The following is a 23,910-nucleotide window of genomic DNA, read 5'->3' as shown; positions in this document are numbered from 1 at the left end:
CTTGATCAGTTCACTTCACCTGCAAGTGCTCAATGTTCTGGCTCATCGGTGTATACTGTACATCATGTAAAATAATGTTCTGAGCTTTTGTTTAAATGCTAAGCCAGAAAACACTGAACAAACATGTATTTCAAATTTTGAATTGAATTAGTTCACAAAGCTTTGTGGAAAACCATAAATACGAGGAGTATGCTTTGTTTTCTGTGCTCTGTAATCTAGATATTAAAACAGTGTGGGACATTTCTCCATTAAAAAAAAACAGCACCTTTTTTTTTTATTTTATTTTTATGGAACTGTAACCTATAAAACCAATGACACGATCATGCACATCTCATAAATGAGTCGCCTCAGGGTGACTGCCAGGTTCCAATCTCAGCTCCATCTCTGATCTTTGTGATGTGCATCAAAATCTATGGCAGATGATGTAAACCATATTCAAAGGGAACTGTGAGTTCACTGAGGGCATTTGTTCTAAGTCAAGGTGTTTGAATTTGATGAGCTTCTAAAAAACAAATAATTGATTCACAGGCGAAGAAGGTTGTATTACTGCAGACTGCGCATCGTCAAATTGATGATTTAATGCATGTTTGTCCAATAACTGACCCATCTCATTATCATCTGTTCTACTACCTAGCCACCTAGACAGCATTTTAAGGAATCATAGGAGCACTCTTGACATAAAGACTGGTCCAAAAGGTAGGCAGCAAAATTATGGTATTCTAAAGCAGCATTGCATGTATCCTTGACGAGGAAGTACAATGCCAAAATACATTGTGATGAGCTCAGCGGAACAAAATCTAATTGGTGGACGGATTCATGGGAACGTTGATTATAAATATACATATTTAATTCAAAAAGTATAAAGAACAATTGTTCCATTTAATTCATGTGAAATATTCTGCCCAATATTTACAAGGTGAAGAGCTGCAAACGTCTGGCATACATTTGCGGCGAATCACAAGCTCATTTGCAAGTGAAAATAATGAGTGGGAAATTTGCGGCAAGTTTTGTTAGAACTCTAGATTTTTGTACGAGTTATGCTTTTTAGAGTGTAATGGTGTTAGCTTAGCCACATACTAACATCCAACTCTAATAAATTAGAGTATCCTGTTAGCTAGCAACATGCTAGCATCAAACACTACTTACATTTCAGTACAACATTCTTAGCTTAACAACATGCTAAAGCCACCTTTTTACTGCATCTGACAAAAAAAAACAGACAACAGACCGAAGTCAATAATAAAGGTGAAACTTTCGGATATGATTTGAGCTTTGAATGCATTGAAATATCTCAATATGTGCAACTAGACCTTATGCGACCACCCAACTGGATGTGATGTATTCATTAAAAACTATGAGTGTAAAGTAGAAAAATCAACAGAACTGATCTTAAACGTTTTTCTAAACACCTGATACTTCTGTATATTGGACGCCCTTACAAAAATTGAGAGTTCTGGCAAACCCCTATGGCAAACTTGCAGCAAATTTACATGCAAATAAGCTTTGCGGCAAACTCTTCATTGTTGCCACAGGTCTGCCATAGAAGTGTTTTCCAGTAGCCGCAAATCGTCCATTGTTGCCAAATGTTTGCTTCAGGTTCACCACTACCAGTGAAGAGCTGCAAAATTTTAAATAATTCTGGCAAGCTTTATTTTTATTAGGGCAATTATGAATTTAGAAGTCAGAAATAATCATTTATGTTGCAAATATATATATATATATATAAACAGAGCTTTTGTAATTACAGTAAATGTGTAAAATAAATTTGTACAGTACATGTGTCATGTATTTCTGCACAAGCAGAGTTTAAGTACACTCCAAGTTTAGGTAGCAAACCTTTGGTAGCTTCTCCCTTATAATGAAAATTATACTCCATATGGAGTGGTGGTGGTGTAGTGGACTAAAGCACTGACCTGATAAGCAGAAGGTTGTTGGTTCAATCCCCACAGCCACCACCATTGTGTCCTTGAGCAAGGCACTTAACGCCAGGTTGCTCCAGGGGGATTGTCCCTGTAATCAGGGCACTGTAAATCGCTTTGGATAAAAGCATCTGCCAAATGCATAAAATCGATCGCAAACAATGAAGCAAATTGACAGTTCGACAGGATTGCCACTAGGGGGAGAAATAAGTCATATGTGAATGTTGAAAAGGCAATGAAAAGAAGGCTTAACATCAAACTGAAAATATGGTGTGGTCCGGGCAACTTGGAATTCTGAACCTCCTACTTGATATTAATGATTGGAACGCCTTTTGAAGTTGGACATGTGAAGCGAGAAGCATATTTGACATCAAAAACAAGCAAAACGTGGAGCTCAGTTTTGCTAAACATACATACGCAAGTATTTTCACTGCATGAAATGTAGGAAAATGCAATATACAGGGGGCCTGGGTAACTCGGCAAGTATTGACGCTTACTACCAACCCTGAGTCGCAAGTTTGAATCCAGGGCATGCTGAGTAACTCCAGCCAGGTCTCCTAAGCAACCAAATTCACCTGGTTGCTAGGGAGGGTAGAGTCACATGGGGTAACCTCCTCGTAGTCGCGATTAGGGGTTCTCGCTCTCAATGGGGGCACGTGGTAAGTTGTGCATGGATCGCGGCTACTAGATAGCCACCTAGCTAGAATCTGGAAGTATGTGCATGCCATTATATTTGACGTGTACATGTGCCCGTGACGTGTGATTATTAAATATGTACATTATGGGGGCCTGGGTAGCTCAGCGAGTAAAGACACTGACTACCACCCCTGGAGTCATGAGTTCGAATCCAGGGCGTGCTGAGTGACTCCAGCCAGGTCTCTTAAGCAATCAAATTGGCCCAGTTGCTAAGGAGGATAGAGTCACATGGGGTAACCTCCTCGTGGTCACTATAATGTGGTTCTCGCTCTCGGTAGGGCGCATGGGGAGCTGTGCGTGGATGCCGCGGAGAATAGCATGAAGCCTCCACACGCGCTACGTCTCTGCGGTAACACGCTCAACAAGCCACGTGATAAGATGCGTGGATTGACGGTCTCAGACGCGGAGGCTACTGAGATTCGTCCTCCACCACCTGGATTGAGGCGAGTCACTATGCCACCACGAGGAGTTAGAGCGCAATGGGAATTGGGCATTCCAAATTGGGGGAGAAAAGGGGAGAAAAAATATATGTATATTATCATGTTAATTTTTTTTTTTTGCAGGTAGAATTAAATTAGACATTTTTACAGGTATAAATCTTTTATACAAGTATATGCATACATGCCATAAAATCAGTGGACATTCTGTAATTAAAAGTTGGGCAAAATCTTCTGCCGTTTTCCAGTAAACGTTTTTAATAAGATCACATGGGCAGATTCAATTCATATCAACCTTTATTGGCAAGATAAACTTAAGTTTACATTGCCAGTGCATTATTAGACACTACACATACAGATATAGAACAAATTGAATGCTAAAGTTTAATTTGCTGAAATTTAAAATCTCAAAACTCTGGCTGCAGTTCAGTCTCTATTGCGCACACGCTGGGTCTCTCTTGTGCGGTTTCACTTTTGAAACTGGTTCAGATGATAGTGAGAGTGTTTTCGGATTAAGTGAAGTGAAGAGATACGGCATCTTGCCCATATCTCTTCTACAACTGTCTCACCGCTTGCGGGTGAAGTCTCCATTCGCCATACAGTAAATCCACTCCAGTGTTTATTATGCGTTAACACACGCATAAAGAATAAGCATGCACTGCTCCACACAATCAGTTTCTGTGCCAGGATGTCTAGTAGAGCCAAGCGTGTACAACTGTAAAATCTATTGTCTTTTCTCTTTACATCTTTATAACTCTCCTAAAATGTACCTCATACCTTCCCTTCTAAAGGGACTTTGTTCCCTTCTCACTTGAAGCGCTCGCGCTTGTTAAAGAGTGGTGTGCTGTCATAGCAACCATGTTATGTTCCGTTTCAATTCGTCCTACAAAGGCCGTCTCGTTTAAACGAGTCTTGTTTAAAGGAGGACACTCAGTATACTGCAGCCTTCAAAGGACACGACCTCCGGAGGACACATCCTTCCAAATGAGACACAGCCAAGGATTGGTTGTCATGACTGATTGGACTGTAGACTCACTGCGTCTCTGACTGGCCATTGTCGTTTCATTGCTCAATGCACACGTCTACGATTGGTTAGAATCTCAACCGCTGCAAAAACACGTTCTAATAAATAGAAATATTAACGCAACAGGAGATTTCACGATTACATAATTGTGACAGCCGTAATCGCGATTAGTTTTTCGATTAATGGTGCAGCCCTAATAATATATATATATATATATATAGTTGTGCTCAAAAGTTTGCATACCCTGGGAGAAATTGTGAAATTTTGGCATTGATTTTGAAAATATGAGTCTTTTATTTAAGGATAGTGATCATATGAAGCCATTTATTATCACATAGTTGTTTGGCTCCTTTTTAAATCATAATGATAACAGAAATCACCCAAATGGCCCTGATCAAAAGTTTACATACCCTTGAATGTTTGGCCTTGTTACAGACACACAAGGTGACACACACAGGTTTAAATGGCAATTAAAGGTTAATTTCCCACACCTGTGGCTTTTTAAATTGCAATTAGTGTCTGTGTATAAATAGTCAATGAGTTTGTTAGCTCTCACGTGGATGCACTGAGCAGGCTAGATACTGAGCCATGGGGAGCAGAAAATAACTGTCAAAAGACCTGCGTAACAAGGTAATGGAACTTTATAAAGATGGAAAAGGATATAAAAAGATATCCAAAGCCTTGAAAATGCCAGTCAGTACTGTTCAATCACTTATTAAGAAGTGGAAAATTTGGGGATCTCTTGATACAAAGCCAAGGTCAGGTAGACCAAGAAAGATTTCAGCCACAACTGCCAGAAGAATTGTTCGGGATACAAAGAAAAACCCACAGGTAACCTCAGGAGAAATACAGGCTGCTCTGGAAAAAGACGGTGTGGTTGTTTCAAGGAGGTGCAACCACCATGTAGGTAGAAATTTTGTCATGTGAAAAAAAAAATAATCATAAAACAGAGAAGATTTCTTTAGACCCACAAGACTGTTTGTGAAGATTTGAAAACAAATAATTATTTTGTCATATCACTAAATATCAATATTTTGATATTTTTTTTTTTTCATATTGAAGCATAGCCTATGTTTGAAAACTTTTTTTAAATTAATGATGAAATTGTGTACACTCATGTATTCAAGGTGCAAGGAAACTATTTTAATACCTTTTACTTGATGGTTGCACCACATGACATTTTTAAAGTCATTAAATTTTTGTTTCTTTTTTCACAAAATGCTATAAAAAATAAATAAAAAATTTGTAAAAACAACATGATTACATGTCTACGAACTTGACGTGTTTTAAACCAGAAATTTTTTTTTTTATCACCTCTGGCAACCTTATTTGTCAGTGACCCATATATTATATATATATATATATATATATATAAAAAACACAATGGTTAACATATGTGTTATTTAATCATTTCTGAGGTAATTTACTCCATTGCTTCTCCCTCTGTGCTTTGTGGCAGAACAGATGCTAAAAGGAAAGCATGACGACGGTGTTAGCAGCAGTAACTAAAGGTGTGTTTAATCTCTCGCTCTCTCACTGTTTGCTTGCATGTGCGCGCGCAAGATAGAGCGCAGAGGTCGCGAGAAATACAAAAATAATGCAGAAGTTAAAAGACCGATAAAAATAACAATATGATTATAATATAATATTTTTTTGGAATGCACATTCCCTGCCATGCAGTTGGATTTTGCATAACCGCGATAGAAACAACAGTTGAACATTTCTAGCGGTTTACATTCAGAGCCCTCCTGCAGCTACTTCACGGTCTCATAATAAAGTGTTAACATGCCAACAAGTTATGCTGTTTAAAGAGGTTTTTGTAGTCTTTCAGTGCGTGGATATGACGCAGAAATTCCATGAATTTTTTTGATCCAAGCAAAATAAACTCAAACGCTCTTGGCCACGTGACAGTCAGCGCGCCGCACCTCTGCTGAGAAGCAGAATATTTTTGGTGCACTTCATTCTCACGCAGTTGTGCAAAGAGGCTCTGGTTGGTAGAGTGACATTTCATGAAGTTTTGCTAAAGTTCCCAGGGTGCCAATGTCTTTGGACAGTTTTTATGTTATTTTGTTCCTTTGTGTCCTTTTATTATCAGAGAATGCTGACATGCTATCTTACTGGTATCACGCATTTTATGAATCTTTGAGAGCCTCAAAGCATGTGAGCTTCTGCGCCAGGTTGGGAACCACTAGTCTCACTCCACATGAGGAGCACTGTTTGTGCTGTGTGCCGAGTTGCTGCATACAGTATGTGAAGTGTTCCAAATCGGTCACGTAAGAGGTTCCATTTAAATGAGGATGCTGCCTTTAAAAAGGTAGCTGCCTATGTAGACTGTAAACAGTGAAACTAGGTGAGCGACTGTTTTATCCATTTACGTAAATTAAACATAATGAGAGGCCACGATATCTGTACCCACATTTATTTCCCATTACAGCCAATTTCACACATAACCACCAAGTCATTTTATACAGCAACTTATGTCTATGTACTGTAAAACATGTCATTTTAAAATCATACCATTTCAGTGTTATGCCTCATTCTTGACAAGGTTGATATGATGCAGTACATCACTCCTACTTTTTATTTTCACATTTTCATGATATTTACAGATTACAGATACAAAAAAAGTAAATGTTTGATGTTAAAGTACAATCATCAGGGATAATCCAGACACTCTCTCTCTCTTTCTCTCTCTCTCTCTACCCCTCTCTCTCTCTCTCTCTCTACCCCTCTCTCTCTCCCTCTCCTGTGAGGTATATATTTGCCTTTGCACTTCTACTAATGTTTCCCACTTTCATCTGCAACCTTTATTTTCCTGTCAGGGTGCCAGTGGGCAGACCTTAAACAAGGTTTAGGTAAAATACTTCTCGCAGGGAGACATGAAATGAGCCGCACTGCCCATAGTTGGCCAACCACAGTTAATGGAAACTGTTCCAAAAAAATGTGACGGATGGGAACAAACATAAAACACTGGACTGGGAGTTGATCCATTATCCATGTGCCCCCCAGTAATGTGTTTAAAGCCCTCAAAAAAAAATTGTTTCTGAACTTCTGCAGGAGCTCTTTCATAATACATCAACAAAAGGCAGTTCTCTACCTTGCTGACCTTCAATTTACTGTAAGCTGAAGGGGCCACGGCCAGTAAAATCTTTTTACACTACCAACGTCTTATAAATGTGCACTTAACCCAGCCCATTAGCACTTTGTGCGCGCAATTTCGCCAAATCCACTTGCTGTTGAAAAGGTTTTTTTTTTTTTTATAAAAAAATCAGTTTTTCAGAGCTGTGGTGCTCATAACACATCAAGCCATGGTGCTCTCACTAAAGGTGCGGTCACACACTGTGAAATTCCATAGGGCGAAATACATTAATCTCAGTCTCGATCTGCATGATCGTAAATTTCGTGTAATTGACTTCCGATGGTGAAGAATTTCCCCTCCCGGATTTCGCATGGAGTTCAATTTTGGTAAACTTTGACCGATGAAATCGCAGAGTTGACAAATAGGAAGTGTCTTGGTTTACCTTTCACCCCTATGGTGTGGTGCTTTATTCAGTGTAGCTGTGTACATTCACAATGGACAAGAATATTATTTTAGCAGTGAGTTTCTTTTTAACTTCACTCTCACAGAGAATAAAGTGCAGTATTAAAAAGCCGCCTGTGGAATTTCGCTGTTCGAACATACACTATATGGCCAAAAGTTTGTGGACACCCCCTTCTAATTAACGAATTTGGTTACTCCATTAAATCCAGTAAAGAAAAATCTTAATGTTTCTATATGTAATGGCTTGGGCTTTGTGTGCTTCCAGATTTGTGGTAACTGTTTGGGGATAGCCCTTTTCTGTTCCAGCATGACAATGCCCCTGTGAACAAAGTGAGGTCCATAAAGAAATGGTTTACTGTGTCTGGCATGGAAGAAATTGACTGGCCTGCACAAAGCCCAGACCTGAACCCCACTGATTACTTTTGGGGTGAACTGGAACAGCAACTGTAAGTCAGGCCCCATCGACCAACATCAGTTCCTGACCTCACTGATAGCCTTGTGTCTGAATGAGAGCAAATCCCTGCAGCCATGTTACTACATACAGTATAGTGGAAAGCCTTCCCAAAAGAGTGGAAGCTGTCATTACAGCAAAGGGGGAAATTGATGCCTAAAGTTTTTAAATCAAATGTTCATCAAGCACATATGGTGTCCACAAACTTTTGGCCATATAGTGTATGTGTGACCACGCCTTGAGATGCATGTTCAAATCCGGTATTGAGTCGGTTGATACCAGGATATGAGATTTTATATCTGATTTACATATAAAAACGTATTCCTTGGCAAGACAACAACAGATTACAGTTGTGAGAAAAAGTCAAGCATCACTATTATTGCTCAAACTTAGAATTAGTGATTTGAACAAATTTCTCTGCTTTACACTACAGTTTGTGCTACGGACATGAATGATAACTCTAATCATGTGGCTTGTTGAGGAGAGGTGTGCTATTACATTTCTAAAAACTTGAGTAGTGCATATTCATTTTGGTGCCCATATTAACAGCACTGTAAACCTGTTTTTCAAGACGATCTTTTGCAATATAGGTATTTATGCAACATAAAAATAATGGAGTGAACTATTCACCTTCCATCCACCCTATTGACCATAACTATTAATAAGACATCTTTTGGGCTTGATGCAAGTTCCACATATAATGACACGTACACAAAACACACAATCTATTCAGTAAATCCAACTGAATCCAGCTTATTTAAGCAGTTTACAGTATAACTTGTTTTGGTTACATGTAAAACAAAGGAATATTCCAGGTTCAATACATGCTAAGCTCAATTGACAGCATTTGTGGCATAAAGTTGATTCTAAATATTTAAAAAAATACTTATTTTGACTTGTCCCTCCTTTTCTTAAAAAAGGCAAAAATGTGAAGATTATAATTTTATAAAAGCACTTACATTAATTCTTCTGTTAAAACTCATGTATTATTTGAGCTGTAAAGTTGTTTAAATCGTCATTTTTACAGTCCTTTTTTGGGTTTTACAGTTTACAGATGTCTGAATTCACTAGATTTTAGGGGATAGGACATGAAATGTTGTTACATATGACAACAGTCTCATGACAACTCATAATTCGTATGAGAAGGTGCAATTGTAAGATATTGTACAACTTGGCACGTACAAAAAGGTACGACAGACCAAACAATAAAATTTCAAATTGATACGATACAGCTATCACAAAGCCAGCCTCCTATAAAACACTATATTTAGGTTTAGGGTTTAGGAAAGGGGTTACACATTATGATTAGATTTAGGTTTGGGTTAGGGGTTATACGAATAAAACTTCAGAACGCTCGTACAAAACCCCCGATGTTTCTTTCATTCGTGGTACATGAATTAAAAATGATGGTTATATTTAGGGTTTGGCCAAGCAGTTAGACTTTATGGTTAGGTTTTGGTTAAGGGTTAAACTTAGTTAAAAATCATAATAAAACATTGTTTGTAGGTTCGTTCATTATTCACCTAGGAGTAAAAGTTTCTGAACGAGCCAACTCGTACGATTTTGCCATCTCATACTATTAGAACGACTTGTCATGGGACTGGGCTGCATTTGAAGATCACTTGTGAAAACATTACTTAAGCTTTACAACTGAAAATACCACCCTGCTGAAAAGACTGGTCTAGCTGGTTAACCAGCATGGTCCTCCAAATGAGGCTGATTGACCTCAAAAGTCTTGCAGGTTTAAAGGCTTAATGAGGAACAACAGTAAAAGCTTTCCATGCAGGGGAACAGCATCCAAAACATATACTGTTGACAAGCCATGCTTGTCTTATCTAATTATGATAGTGGAGAACCATTCTTAAAAATGGTTGTATAAGCAATCTTGTACTTAGAAGGTGTTTATGGGGTAACAACATGATCACATGAGAAGTGGGCATGTTGTTACAGAGAATTCCAGTGTCCTAGAACCAGACCCATCATGCAACTCACTGACAAGCACCATCTCCTATTAGACTTCTTTGCATCAGATCCTGCGTGTTTACTTCCCTTGTGGCCCGACCGGAAGTGCGTTGTGTCAACAGCAAAAGGGTCCGGGTTCAGTTCTTGTGTTACCACCAGGAAATAATTGTGTTTGCATAATCAGCGATGAGCGCAATTTAGAGGTTGAATTTTTTTTTACCTCTAACATAACATTTTTACTCCACTGATGATTAGGTTGAGGTTTGGGGTGGAGGTATACTTTATAAAAATGTTCATTCCTCTTCAAGGTATTACAGCATGTACAGCTGAAAACAATTTGCTTTTGGCGCCCCTCCGTGGACATTTCACCAGGAAAATAGAGCTCACAAATGCCCACACGCCCAAAAACACTTACCGCTTTGGCCACTGGAGGTAGTGTTTCACATTTCAGGAAGCACAAACTGATTTTAGCTAAAGAAAATTCAACCAATTGTTTTCCATTTCACTGTGAGATCAGTCTGCGGGTAAAAGAGGAACCACTCGCCCTCTCCAATCATCATTGCTTTAGCTTCCATACCAACGCCTCACATCCAGACGGACAACTGAAGCACTTGGCCAAAAATACATGTACAAAAAATGGTGTAGAAATGGACTGCTGGCAGTGTGTGATGATGAGCCCCCTCACCACTGAAATATATCCACCACCGCATCTCTCCTTTGCCAAACCCAGATCTACAAGTGGGCTACATCCCAGAAGTGTCCTCAAGGAATGAAGCCACATTGTGGACTGCCTCTTTTATTCTGACAAACAAGATCACAGGTGAAAATGACATGTTGCTTTTGAAAGTTTATGTACACTGAAATCAACCCCATATTGCTGAATTACCAGAAGTGGCATCCCCCATCAGACATTTTTCCATCGATTCCACCGTGAACACATTTCCCTCTAGCGTTACTGAAAGCATATTGCACGAGAGACATTGGTTCTGGTCCTGTGGGAACCAGGAAGTAATTGTGTGCACATAAAAAACAAATGTAAGTGTGATTCAGAGTTTGCATTTTCACTCTAAAAATGTCTATTTTTACTCCACAGTTAGGTTTAGGATTGAAGTCGCTTTTAGCGCCACTCTGTTGACATTTCACTAGTAAACTGGAGCTCACATGTGCCCATATGTTCAACACTTCCAGCTTTGTCCACTGGAAGCAGTGATTTGAATTTCAGTGAGCAAAGACTTTCTCTAGTGTGTAAGTGCACTCAGAGGTTAGTGTGCTTCAGAACAGAAAACACTTTGTGCCAGTTCAGAGTAAATGGCTCTTTTTTCATAACAAACTCACAGTGTGGAACAATAATTTAATGGTGGCTTTTAGGGATAACAGGGTAAATAACATACTAATGCTGCTTGCCTTAAGAGGAGCACAAGCTTTCAAGCAGGAACATGTAGGACAAAAAACAAAAAACAAATTTAAGGTCAAGTGAATCCTGAAGCTACTGTGTGCCCTCCATAAACAAAGATTTATCTGTTCAGAGTCTCTTGTGAAAGATAATACAAACCATTATCAAGAGGACCTTGAGCATCAGCTGACAATATCCAACTAAATATCAGAAAATGTTTTTTTCCTTTCACTTATGAGCTTCTAGCAGCTCGCATTTAGTCAAGGCTCAATTTCTCAAATTATAAAGATGTTTCTTTATTTCTTTCACAGCTCAATTATAACAATCAGTGATCGACCAATATGGGTTTTTTTTAACGGCCAATGCCGATACCCAGAGAGCAGGGTGGCTGATGGGCTGATACAATGATGATATATCACAAAATTTAATATAGTAAATAACAAAATTGTAAAAAAAAAAAAAAAAAATGAATAAACTCTTATTTAGCACTATATTTGCAAAATTTCACACTAAACTTTACATTTGTAAAAATGAATCTAAAAAAGCAATATTGTATTTTAAATGGTAGATAGCAGTTTCTTGTGATTTCTGTTTAGTCATCAACATTTTGTTTTATTTATTTGCCCATGAAGAAATTGTTAATATATTAGGAAGAAGGAAATAACAGTACACACAGTAGTCCAGCAACCATGGATGGCATGTCCACGTTAGCAAAATCGCATTCTCAAAAAATACAGAATCAAACCAATTGCACATACACAGTGCATATAGCGCACATGAAGCGCATTTACTTTGAAGTTGCACTCGCGTGCTCGTGCGGATCCAGCGCGAGCAGCAATCTCCTGATAGTTTAAACAGTCTGGATCGCCTGCTTGGATTGTCACGGAGTGAACATTTGATCTGATTCTGAAGTTTTGATTCTGGCTGATAGAATATGCGCTTCAGAGAAAGATATTAGATGAGTGTTCGATGGGAAGAAAACACTGGATTTTCATGAGGTTCATGAATTACATCTTTTTAAATGAGATGTCTGCATACAATGATAAACCACAGCATTAAAATCACCTGCCTAATATTGTGTAGGTCCCTCTCGTGCCGCCAAAACAGCGCCAACCCGCATCTCAGAATAGTATTCTGAGATGCTATTCTTCTCACCACAATTGTACAAAGCGGTTATCTGAGTTACCGTAGACTTTGTCAGTTTGAACTAGTCTGACCATTCTCTGTTGACCTCTCTCATCAACAAGGGGTTTCCATCCGCAGAACTGCCACTCACTGGATGTTAATTGTTTTTGGCACCAATCGGAGTAAATTCTAGAGACTGTTGTGCGTGAAAATCCCAGGAGATCAGCAGTTACAGAAATAATCAAACCAGCCCGTCTGGTACGCAAACAATCAGTTCTCTTTCAGCAGGATAATGCACCCTGCCACATTGCACACATTATTCGGGAATAGATTGAGGAACATGATCAAGAGTTCAAGGTGTTGCCCTGGCCCCCAAATTCCCCAGATCTCAATCCAATTGAGCATCTGTGGGATGTGCTGGCCCAACCTCGCAACTTACAGGACTTGAAGGATCTGCTGCTTATGGCTTGGTGCGAGATACCACAGGACACCTTCAGGGGTCTTGTAGAGTCAATGACTCGGTGGGTCAGCACTGTTTTGGCAGCACGCAGGAGGACCAACAACATATTAGGCAGTTGGTTATAAAGTTTTGGCTCATTGGTTTATAGCTTGGCTGATGTCCAACATTTTTTACTGTATTACAATAAATATGATTCATAAATATGTTAAAATGTTAATAATATATCGTTTCGCATTGTGCTAATGAGAATAAAGGCGCGTTCACATTTAACTATGCACTGCGAAATTCTGTTGGCGATGACAGCATGGATGAATGTTGAGCGTGTGTGAAACCATAAAAAAATAAAAAATAATTGTCAAGTAGCCTCTTTTTAATGCTGTACGTTATACTCTGTGAGACTAAAGTTAAAATGAAACTCGCCACTAAAATAATATTCTTCTCCATTAGGAATATTTAGTGTAGCAGTGTACGAAGCACCGCCCACACAAAGGTCACTGCCAAACCAAGCAACTTGGCAAATTCACCTGTCAAAGTTCACCAAACTTGAACTCCACACAAAATCCGCCACCGGAAGTCCATCGCATGAAATCCAGGATCACGTGGATTCCAATTTGAGATTACTGCATTTTGCCCCCATAATTTCGCTGTACGAAGGTGTGTGACCACGCCTTAGGGGATAAAATATGCATAACTGTTATGAAAATGTCACATTCTTAAAAAAAAAGTGCTTAATTTTCTTTATCCAAAATATAATTTATTATTTGTTTCTCTTGATTTGAGTAAAAAAGGACTAGGATATTCTCTCTACAGGTTTCATGAAAATCAAATCACATGAACATTCAGGAGAAGCACGTTTATTTAATCTTGCAATTCACCTCCCCAAAGGTTTACTAGCTATATAAATGGCTGCTTCCCTCACTCATTTTTTCAGGCATCCCTCCAACACTTATTATATACAATTAATTAAGCTCAGAGGCTTGGGAAGGGGGAACTCAAGAACCTTTCTGTATATAAATGTATGACCTTTACAATCACATGCATAGGGAGAGGGTAACGCAGCTATATACAACATAAAAATAAAGCTAGAGCCACACTTGTTTCCAAGAGCCAGGAAAATGTCCTTCATGGAAGTCACCTATTAACACAAGGTTATTATAACAGTCATTTAAAGACATTTGCAATGGCTTGACCTATAATCATGCTATCAGCTCAGAAACCTCTCACAAGTCCTTTAATTGATCAAACAGATTTAAACTAACAGTCTCAGCTGTTGCTAGGTAAGCCAATCGGCCATAAAGTTTGCAGATGGCATTTTCCTCTTATTAAATCACTCACCCATTTAAACAAGCACATTATAAATGTGGTAATTGTTTTATAATGATATTTTATGCCTCCCACTAAGGGAAAAAAAATCAGAGCGACACACTAATTTTGGGTTTAGCTTACCTTGTTTACCTTATGCAAACAAAGGGTATTGAAATTAATGAACCATGGATTTACACAAACACAACACACAAATGCAAAAGGAATAGTTCACCCAAAAATATTTACTAACCCTCATGTCATTCCAAACCTGTATACTGGTGGAGGTTTTTCTGTTGAAACCAAAAGTAGAAATTAGTCATATTTTTTTGTCTATTTGACCCTGGGTACTAAAACGTTGTACTGAAAGAACTACGTAAAGGTTCTTCAAACATTTCTCCTTTAATGTTCCACAGAAAAATCACATGAGGGCTTTGAACGACATGAGAGCAAGAAAACAATGACTTCGAATATGTCCATATTAATCCGGATACATTTGAAAATGTTTTTTTCATTTTCAAAATGCTCTCCGTCCACACTGCCATTTTCAAACATTTTCCAGAAGTTGCTCATCCACACTGAAACGTCTGAAAATGCTTAAATTGCCTCACTGCGCATGCAGAAAAAAAACTTAAAAGGTGCAAAAGTAATTTTTTCCTCATTAAAAAAGCTTTACTCCAAAATAAATGAACTGTAATTTTGAAACATATGTATAAAATCATGAATATGCACATGAGATGAGAACTGTAGTCATATCAGTAACCTTATAAAAGCAGTTTTATTCTACATGGAGAGGGTCCGCACATGGGGGCTGCCATGTTAGAAATCACATGACCAGCCGAATACATACCCTTTGATGCTAAGCAGGGTTGAGCCTGGTCAGTACCTGGATGGGAGACCTCCTGGGGAAAACCAAGGTTGCTGCTGGAAGAGGAGTTAGTGAGGCCAGCAGGGGGTGCTCACCCTGCAGTCTGTGTGGGTCCTAACGCCCCAGTACACTGATAGAGACACTATACTGTAAAAAGGCACCGTCCTTAAGATGAGACGTTAAACCGAGTTCTTGACTCTCTGTGGTCATTAAAAATCCCAGGACACTTCTCAAAAATGTAGGGGTGTAACCATTGGCCCTTATCAATCATGGCCTCCTCATAATCCCCATACATGAATTGGCTGTATCACTCTACTCTGTCCTCTCCACCAACAGCTGGTGTGTGGTGAGTGTACTGGCGCATTATGGCTGCCATCGCATCATCCAGGTGGATGCTGCACACTGGTGGTGGTTGAGGAGAGTCCCCTGTTCGCAGTGTAAAGCGCTTTGAGTGTAGTGTCAGAAAAGCACTATCTAAATATAACGTTCATACTACTCGCTTAATCTCAGTAACCGCCCTGTTATTGGACACTTTCACTCATGGATTAAATTATTCATGGCTGACTGTGAATAGTGAATTTATACAATAGTGCCTGTAACTGAAAACTACTGATTTTTAATTATGCTGCATCCACGTTACTAGGTGTCACTGTTAGTCCAAATGACACTAAGAAAAAAGTTATTGAGTGTACCTTTAAGAAAAGCGTGGCCCTGCATCATTTCCATGTACAGTATGAACCGCAACTGTCCTTGTGTTCCTTCGACGGACAGCAATTCCTAGTAAACTTCCCATTGCCTTTGAAGGAATGCAATGTGAAGGTTGTACAAAGTAACATTTATCTTTAACAATGCTATCAATGTGAATAGCAGGTACACCAACGCCACTACAACATGGGTCGCCATCTTGACCATTTTGGGTCGAATGGATCAAATGACTGCGTCACATGATCACAAATACGTCATTGTTTTGAGATCTCTCTTTTCCCCATCAACACTACATTGCAAAGACGACATTTTCAAATGTATCCACTTGGGAGAGCGTTTTCGAAAAGCTCAGTTTTCGCTGTCAAATACGCTGTCTCAGTCTGGACACAATGCCAAAACATAGAGAGAAAATATGCATTTTCAAACGAAAACATGTTATTGTAGACATGGCCTTATTTATACATTTTTCATTTTCAGTTTTGTGTGAACAAAGTATTTCTTCATATCCCAAAGATACAGTATTGTCATGATAATGCATTTTGACAGGCAGTTTCCTTGAGCACAGAATACATCTGTGGTGTCAGTCAACAGATGGGCAGCAAATGCACAAAGCCACATGACAGTAAGACAGCAGCCACTTTGGTGTTTTACTTAAAGAAGCACAGACTGATCAGAATGGAATACTAGCTTACTAATTACTGAATGATATGCAGTATATACTGTTTTTTTAAAAATTATTATTATTGTATGAGAGACGGAACACATACAATGATATGCATTTTAAACCAAAGTATGATATTGTACATTGTTGTTACATGACCTCTGTTGCATTTTCATCTTGGAAATATAAATGGGTAATTTTGCATTTTAAATCAAATTTTATGAAAATAAGAGTCTTAATATATGGCAATGTTACTTCGGTTCATTCATCACACTGTAAATGGAAGGTCAAGTTAAGCACATTGTACTGTAGGATACAGCACAGCTACACACTGGGCTCCAGACTAAAAAATTGACTAAGCCACCATTGGCTCCTAAACTGAAACATTTAGGAGCCAAATGGCTTTTTTAGTTGCCACATCAAAGATTTGCTCGATTTCGATTGTTGTTCAAAAACAAGATAGAAAGCCAAAGAAAAGACTCATTAATCGGGTGTTTAATATATATACTATACAGCTGAGTGCACAAATTTACATTCCCCTGTTGTCTCATAAGTTTTCACACCCCTTTCAGAATTTATATAAATATAAGAGATAAAAGATATATTTGTATTTTATTTAGTACTGCCCTTCAGAATCTACATAAAAGGTATTTACATAAAGTATAATATGCATATAGTAGTGTGTTGCCTTCTTGAGCATCAGTGAATGTTTGAACCTTATGTAATAGTTGTGTAGGAGTCCCTCAGTGGTCCTAAGTATCAAAAGCCGGATCTCACATCACATATATTAGTCTTTCTTTAATGTTACCGCATGGCCCAGACAGAGACTACAAGAGTGCAAATTGAATGAAATCCCAGATGCAGTTTATTTATTTATTTTTTATTTTATTTATTTATTTGATGTTCTACCCTTTTTCTCTCCATTCAATTTGGAATGCCCAATTCCGAATACACTCTAAGTCCTCATGGTGGCATAGTGACTCGCCTCAATCCGGGTGGCGGAGGACGAATCTCAGTTGCCTCCATTTCCGAGACTGTCCATCCGCACATCTTATCACGCGGCTTGTTGAGCGCGTTACTGCGGAGATATAGTGCGTGTGGAGGCCCACGCTATTCTCCGTGACATCCACGCACAACTCACCACGTGCCCCACCGAGAGCGAGAACCAAACATTATAGTGACCACGAGGAGGTTACCCCATGTGACTCTACCATTCCTATCAACCGGGCCAATTTGGTTGCTTAGGAGACCTGGCTGGAGTCACTGAGCACGCCCTGGATTCTAACTTGCGACTCCAGGGGTGGTAGTCAGCATCAATACTTGCTGAGCTACCCAGGCCCCCCAGATGCAGTTTATTATGCTACTTCAATCCCAATCAATAATAACCCGGAGAAAAAAAAAGATTTGGTACATAACATGGTACTTTTAATTATAAACAAGCCCGAAATACACATGGGACTCCCAGTTGTGAACTCACTGATGGCTGATTCGCTGAGAAAGTGACTCGAATTCAAACCGCTAACCTGAGCTCCTGAGTTTAAACAAGCTCTTGTCGGGTGATTCATTATAAAGATCCGGTTCAAAAGAGTAATTTGTTCACGATTCGGACATCATGGATCGCGCTAGGTTTGTTGTTGCGTGCAGCCAGCGACAGCGAGCTCATATCATCACCAGAAAGGGTGAAAAGTGGCGCGAGATTTATTAAATAACTCACAAGATGATATCTGACGAAACTGCATATGAAAGCACACATCCCGACTGTCGCCAATGGCGATCGTTTTTTGCGACACGAAAACGATCTTGTGCATTAAAACACAGCTGGTATACAGCTCAAAAGTCTGGTTCCGGAGGTAAACATACCATTCATTTTTCCATAGACAAATTGATTTTCAACGATAACTTATAAACCTTTTAAAGACAGACTTACCGTGAACTCCAAAGTTGTCCATCAATGGTAAATGCCTTTGTTGAAGCCATCAGTCCACATTATTTCAACTTCATTGTTTAAAAATTTTATTTAATGGCTGAATTCCTGGTGAACAACTACACTACCCATAATCCTGAAGACAGATCCACCAATCAGAGAACTGCAGACAATAAAGCCCGCCAAACAAGTCCAGCAGCGACCGCCCACTTCCATAACATTCTGTGAATGACACAATCGAGTCTGTCTCCCTACACCCTGAAACTACTTATATATATATATATATATCGGACTATTTTGCAGATAACGTTGTGTTATTCTTAAGATAAATTACATAAAGAAATACAAATATAAAAGAGTTTATTTTAAATCTTAGTCTATCTCAGTCTCTAATATTCAAAAGATTATTTTCCTATCATGGTCATTATGGATAAAAGACATTACAAACAACATGTGTTTTAAAGAGAAAATTAGGCTTTGACTTCATAGTTTTACACTTGTGCTCGTCTTCTAACAATGTGAAGGACTTCAGAAGACAGGACGACAAACATAGTGGGCAACGATGCTCCCTGGTTTTTACGGTGCATTCTGGGAATTTTTAGAGTGCGAACGTTTCAGTGTACTGGAACAATTTTGCAAGTGAGACCTAAAAATGGCCGACTCCCTGATCAGTACCCTGACTACTGAACTAGGGAGCTGATTGAGATGCACCCACAGATTTATGTGATTTATTTATTTTGTTATTGGAGTATTATATTGGCACCACATTTAGGGAACATATAAATTGCTTTTACATTAATTGTCAATGTTAAAAATACATTAAAGGCACTGCGTGTTTGTAGCTAATACATACAGTTTACACACAAATACAGCAGCACAAAGAACTGCATTAAATTGGTTTTAATTTCCGACAGTATGTCCTACTTTCCCATTTTTATATATAAGCCATTCCATATATTGGTATCACAGTAAGATTAGAGGTCTCACAAGACTGTAGCTACTGTGGATCCACACAAACCAATGTAATACAGTCCAAAAGGAGATAATACATCATTTATTTCATAATATGGTATATCAGAGAACAAGATGAGTATTTTTATTTTTTCTAAATTCAAAACAAAAGCATTAAAAAAAAATTTAAAATTTTTTTAAAATAAGTTATCATCCAATGACAGTAATAAACAGTTTATCAAGTAATCAATACCCACTTTTTGCAATTAAAAAAGTACCTCTAAACAATGTCAAACTACATTAAATACAACAGCAACAACATTGATGGGAATGGGAACTGTTCCACAGCACCACCAAGTGGATTTTACAATGAACTATTTTTTTTATATTATATCTCTGGGAAAGATGGCAAAAGTTACAAAGATGAAAATTAAAAGTACAAGTTAATGCGTAAGCCAGAGCAAAATGAACATCTAGAGAAAAATAAAATGCAAGGAAAGCCCTTGATGTAAATATGCCACTCTGACATGCATCCTCGACAATTATTGATTATATTTTATAATAATCTTTTATCATTTCAACATTTCACCGTGCAATTATTCTAGTAAATATGAACTTACCTCTTCCACAGTGAGTGGCATACATATCCTGTATTCCTTCATCAACATTGTCCTCTCTTGATGATTCCCACACTCGATGAAGTGCCAGTGATCATCTAAATGCATTCAGCAATCTGGAGACGGATGCGATCACGAGTTTTCATGGAGAAAGATGTAAAATATCAACACACGTTTGTAGAAACACTCTTGCCCGTTGGTTTTCGAGTTTGAAAGTGAACACTTGCAGAAAGACGCGCAGGTGATCAACTGTGATCAATCAATTCACTCTTGGAATCTGCCGATGCTCGTGCGTGCGTGCGTGCGTGCGTTTTTAAGCAAAAGGACACGCGCCAGAAATGCACCCTTAATCCAGCGGAAGAGACGATTATCGCAGCGTCCCAATGTTTAAAATCGTTTAAACTTCGAAATGAATCCAAAGTCTGTTTCTAATGAAGTCCTGCACTCCGCTCACCTATCCCGTCCCGCTCCGCATATATATATGGAATGGTGATGATTTAGCTGTAATCTCAAAGTAAACACGATGCACCTTGCGTCAGTGGCATTGTTCTTCCCCCTCTATTGAGTTCAGTGACATTGACCAGCTGTCATTTATTCCGCTGCACTGACGCGGGATGGTAAGTTTGAAAGGCGAAAGACACGCTGTGGCGCAGCACTTCGCAAGGTTTTCATCGTGTAATACCGCCGTGAACCGATAGGCGGCGCTGGTGACTGTTACATAACCTGCCATCGTAGAAGAAATTATCTTTTTTTTTTTTTTTTTTTTTTTTTTAGAAGTTGTGAATGAAAAAGCAAATACAAAACTGAAAAACAATGTATATTGTAAGGTTGAGTTTTATTCCCAAACAGATTGTAATACTGTTTTATACCAAACATAAGCAATATCAAAAAGGTTAAAATTAAAGTCACATTCTTGTGTGATCATTATGCATATTGTATTGTGCCCAAAGAAAGTGTTAAATGTTTCCAGTTTAATAGTCAATGTGTGATTTTGATTTTGTACTGTAATCTCTCTTTAAAATAGTCCTAGCAATAAATAACAGAGACACTTCGGGGTCCGAATGTGTCAACTGTGAAATATGTGAGTCTTTGTCATCACACACAGCATCATTATGCATTGGCATAATTTTAAACATTCTTTAATACCAACAATAACCATAAACAAAACATTTACATAATGAGTCACCAGGGACACTCAGATCGGTATAATTTTGTCTATCTATCCATCAATCGATCGATTGGTCTGTCTGTCTATTTATGTCTGTCTGTCTATCTATATATCTGTCTGTCTGTCTATCTATCTAGTCTGTCTGTCTGTCTATCTATCTAACTGTCTTTCTGTCTGTCTGCCTGTCTAACCGTCTGTCTATATACCTGTCTATCTATATATCTGTCTGTCTGTCTATCTATCTGTCTGTCTTTCTATCTGTCTGTCTGTCTTTCTGTTTGACTGTCTGTCTATCTATCTATCTAGGTTCATCGGTCTGTCTGTCTATGTCTGTCTGTCTGTCTGTCTGTCTATTTATGTCTGTCTGTCTATCTGTGTAGTCTGTCTGCCTATCTGTCTGTCTGTCTGTCTGTCTATCTATCTATCTATCTATCTATCTACAGTTGTGCTCAAAAGTTTGCATACCCTGGCAGAAATTGTGAAATTTTGGCATTGATTTTGAAAATATGAGTCTTTTATTTAAGGATAGTGATCATATGAAGCCATTTATCATCACATAGTTGTTTGGCTCCTTTTTTAAAATCATAATGATAACAGAAATCACCCAAATGGCCCTGATCTAAAGTTTACATACCCTTGAATGTTTGGCCTTGTTACAGACACGCAAGGTGACACACACAGGTTTAAATGGCAATTAAAGGTTAATTTCCCACACCTGTGGCTTTTTAAAATGCAATTATTGTCTGTGTATAAATAGTCAATGAGTTTGTTAGCTCTCACGTGGATGCACTGAGCAGGCTAGATACTGAGCCATGGGGAGCAGAAAAGAACTTTCAAAAGACCTGCTTAACAAGGTAATGGAACTTTATAAAGATGGAAAAGGATATAAAAAGATATCCAAAGCCTTGAAAATGCCAGTCAGTACTGTTCAATCACTTATTAAGAAGTGGAAAATTTGGGGATCTCTTGATACAAAGCCAAGGTCAGGTAGACCAAGAAAGATTTCAGCCACAACTGCCAGAAGAATTGTTCGGGATACAAAGAAAAACCCACAGGTAACCTCAGGAGAAATACAGGCTGCTCTGGAAAAAGATGGTGTGGTTGTTTCAAGGAGCACAATACGATGATACTTGAACAAAAATGAGCTGCATGGTCGGGTTGCCAGAAAGAAGCCTTTACTGCGCCAATGCCACAAAAAAGCCCGGTTGCAATATGCCCGACAACACCTTGACACGCCTCACAGCTTCTGGCACACTGTAATTTGGAGTGACGAGACCAAAATAGAGCTTTATGGTCACAACCATAAGCGCTATGTTTGGAGAGGGGTTAACAAGGCCTATAGTGAAAAGAATACCATCCCCACTGTGAAGCATGGTGGTGGCTCACTGATGTTTTGGGGGTGTGTGAGCTCTAAAGGCACGGGGAATCTTGTGAAAATTGATGGCAAGATGAATGCAGCATGTTATCAGAAAATACTGGCAGACAGTTTGCATTCTTCTGCACGGAAGCTGCGCATGGGACGCTCTTGGACTTTCCAGCATGACAATGACCCTAAGCACAAGGCCAAGTTGACCCTCCAGTGGTTACAGCAGAAAAAGGTGAAGGTTCTGGAGTGGCCATCACAGTCTCCTGACCTTAATATCATCGAGCCACTCTGGGGAGATCTCAAACGTGCAGTTCATGCAAGACAACCAAAGACTTTGCATGACCTGGAGGCATTTTGCCAAGACGAATGGGCAGCTATACCACCTGCAAGAATTTGGGGCCTCATAGACAACTATTACAAAAGACTGCACGCTGTCATTGATGCTAAAGGGGGCAATACACAGTATTAAGAACTAAGGGTATGCAGACTTTTGAACAGGGGTCATTTCATTTTTATCTTTGTTTCCATGATTTGTTTTATGATTGTGCCATTCTGTTATAACCTACAGTTGAATATGAATCCCATAAGAAATAAAAGAAATGTGTTTTGCCTGCTCACTCATGTTTTCTTTAAAAATGGTACATATATTACCAATTCTTCAAGGGTATGCAAACTTTTGAGCACAACTGTATCTATCTGTTTGTCTGTCTGTCTGTCTGTCTGTCTGTCTTTCTGTCTGTCTGTCTGTCTATCTATCTAGATTCAAATAGCTTTATTGGCATGGTAAAAGAAAAGCTTTACACTGCCAAAGCATAATAACATTAAATATACATACATACAGATTCACACACATATACATGCAGTTAAAGAAAACGATGTAAAAATACAATAAAATAAAGGAACAGTAAAAAGTGTAAATAAAAGCAGTTTGTTATACTATGTTTTCTGTTTTATGCATGTGGCACAGTGTTTCAGTTATTGTCTGGTAGTGGTCCTATTCCATTGGTTGTCCTTTTGTCATGGCAGGACTTGACATACTGTATCTTGCAGCCAGGTTTGAGCTTACTGGGGTTTCTCCAAGTAGGTATGAAAGTTTGCCATTGTGATGTATCCGATTAAAGTCTTTGTGATGGGTTGTGAAATGGGGAAAAAATGTTTCCCTAATTTGTGCATAACTAGGGCATGTTGTTAAAAAGTGCAGTTCTGTTTCCACTTCATTCTGTGTGCAGTGGGGGCACAGTCTGTCTTCTTTTGGTAACCAGGTCTGTCTGTGTCTGCCCGTCTCTATGGAGAGGTTATGTTCACTGAGTCTTTACATGGTCAGGACTTTTCTTAGTTTT

At 38.7% G+C, this 23,910-nt stretch overlaps 1 protein-coding gene across 1 annotated transcript in view; it reads right to left on the bottom strand.

Moving 5' to 3' along the window:
* The window catches only part of LOC127451194 (cytoplasmic phosphatidylinositol transfer protein 1-like), a 125,115-nt gene extending 104,407 nt beyond the window's left edge, over positions 1–20,708 (bottom strand). Inside the window, exon 1 of the mRNA XM_051715690.1 lies at positions 20,040–20,708. Within this exon, the coding sequence (XP_051571650.1) occupies positions 20,040–20,144 (105 nt within the window). The 5' untranslated portion in view covers positions 20,145–20,708. The remainder of the gene's footprint in view (positions 1–20,039) is intronic.
* Positions 20,709–23,910: the final 3,202 nt, after the last annotated feature.

Source organism: Myxocyprinus asiaticus, chromosome 14 (assembly GCF_019703515.2).
Source record: "Myxocyprinus asiaticus isolate MX2 ecotype Aquarium Trade chromosome 14, UBuf_Myxa_2, whole genome shotgun sequence".
Lineage (NCBI taxonomy): Eukaryota > Metazoa > Chordata > Actinopteri > Cypriniformes > Catostomidae > Myxocyprinus > Myxocyprinus asiaticus.
The sequence above is the reverse complement of the archived record's forward strand: the minus strand, read 5'-3'. Positions and strand labels throughout refer to the sequence as shown.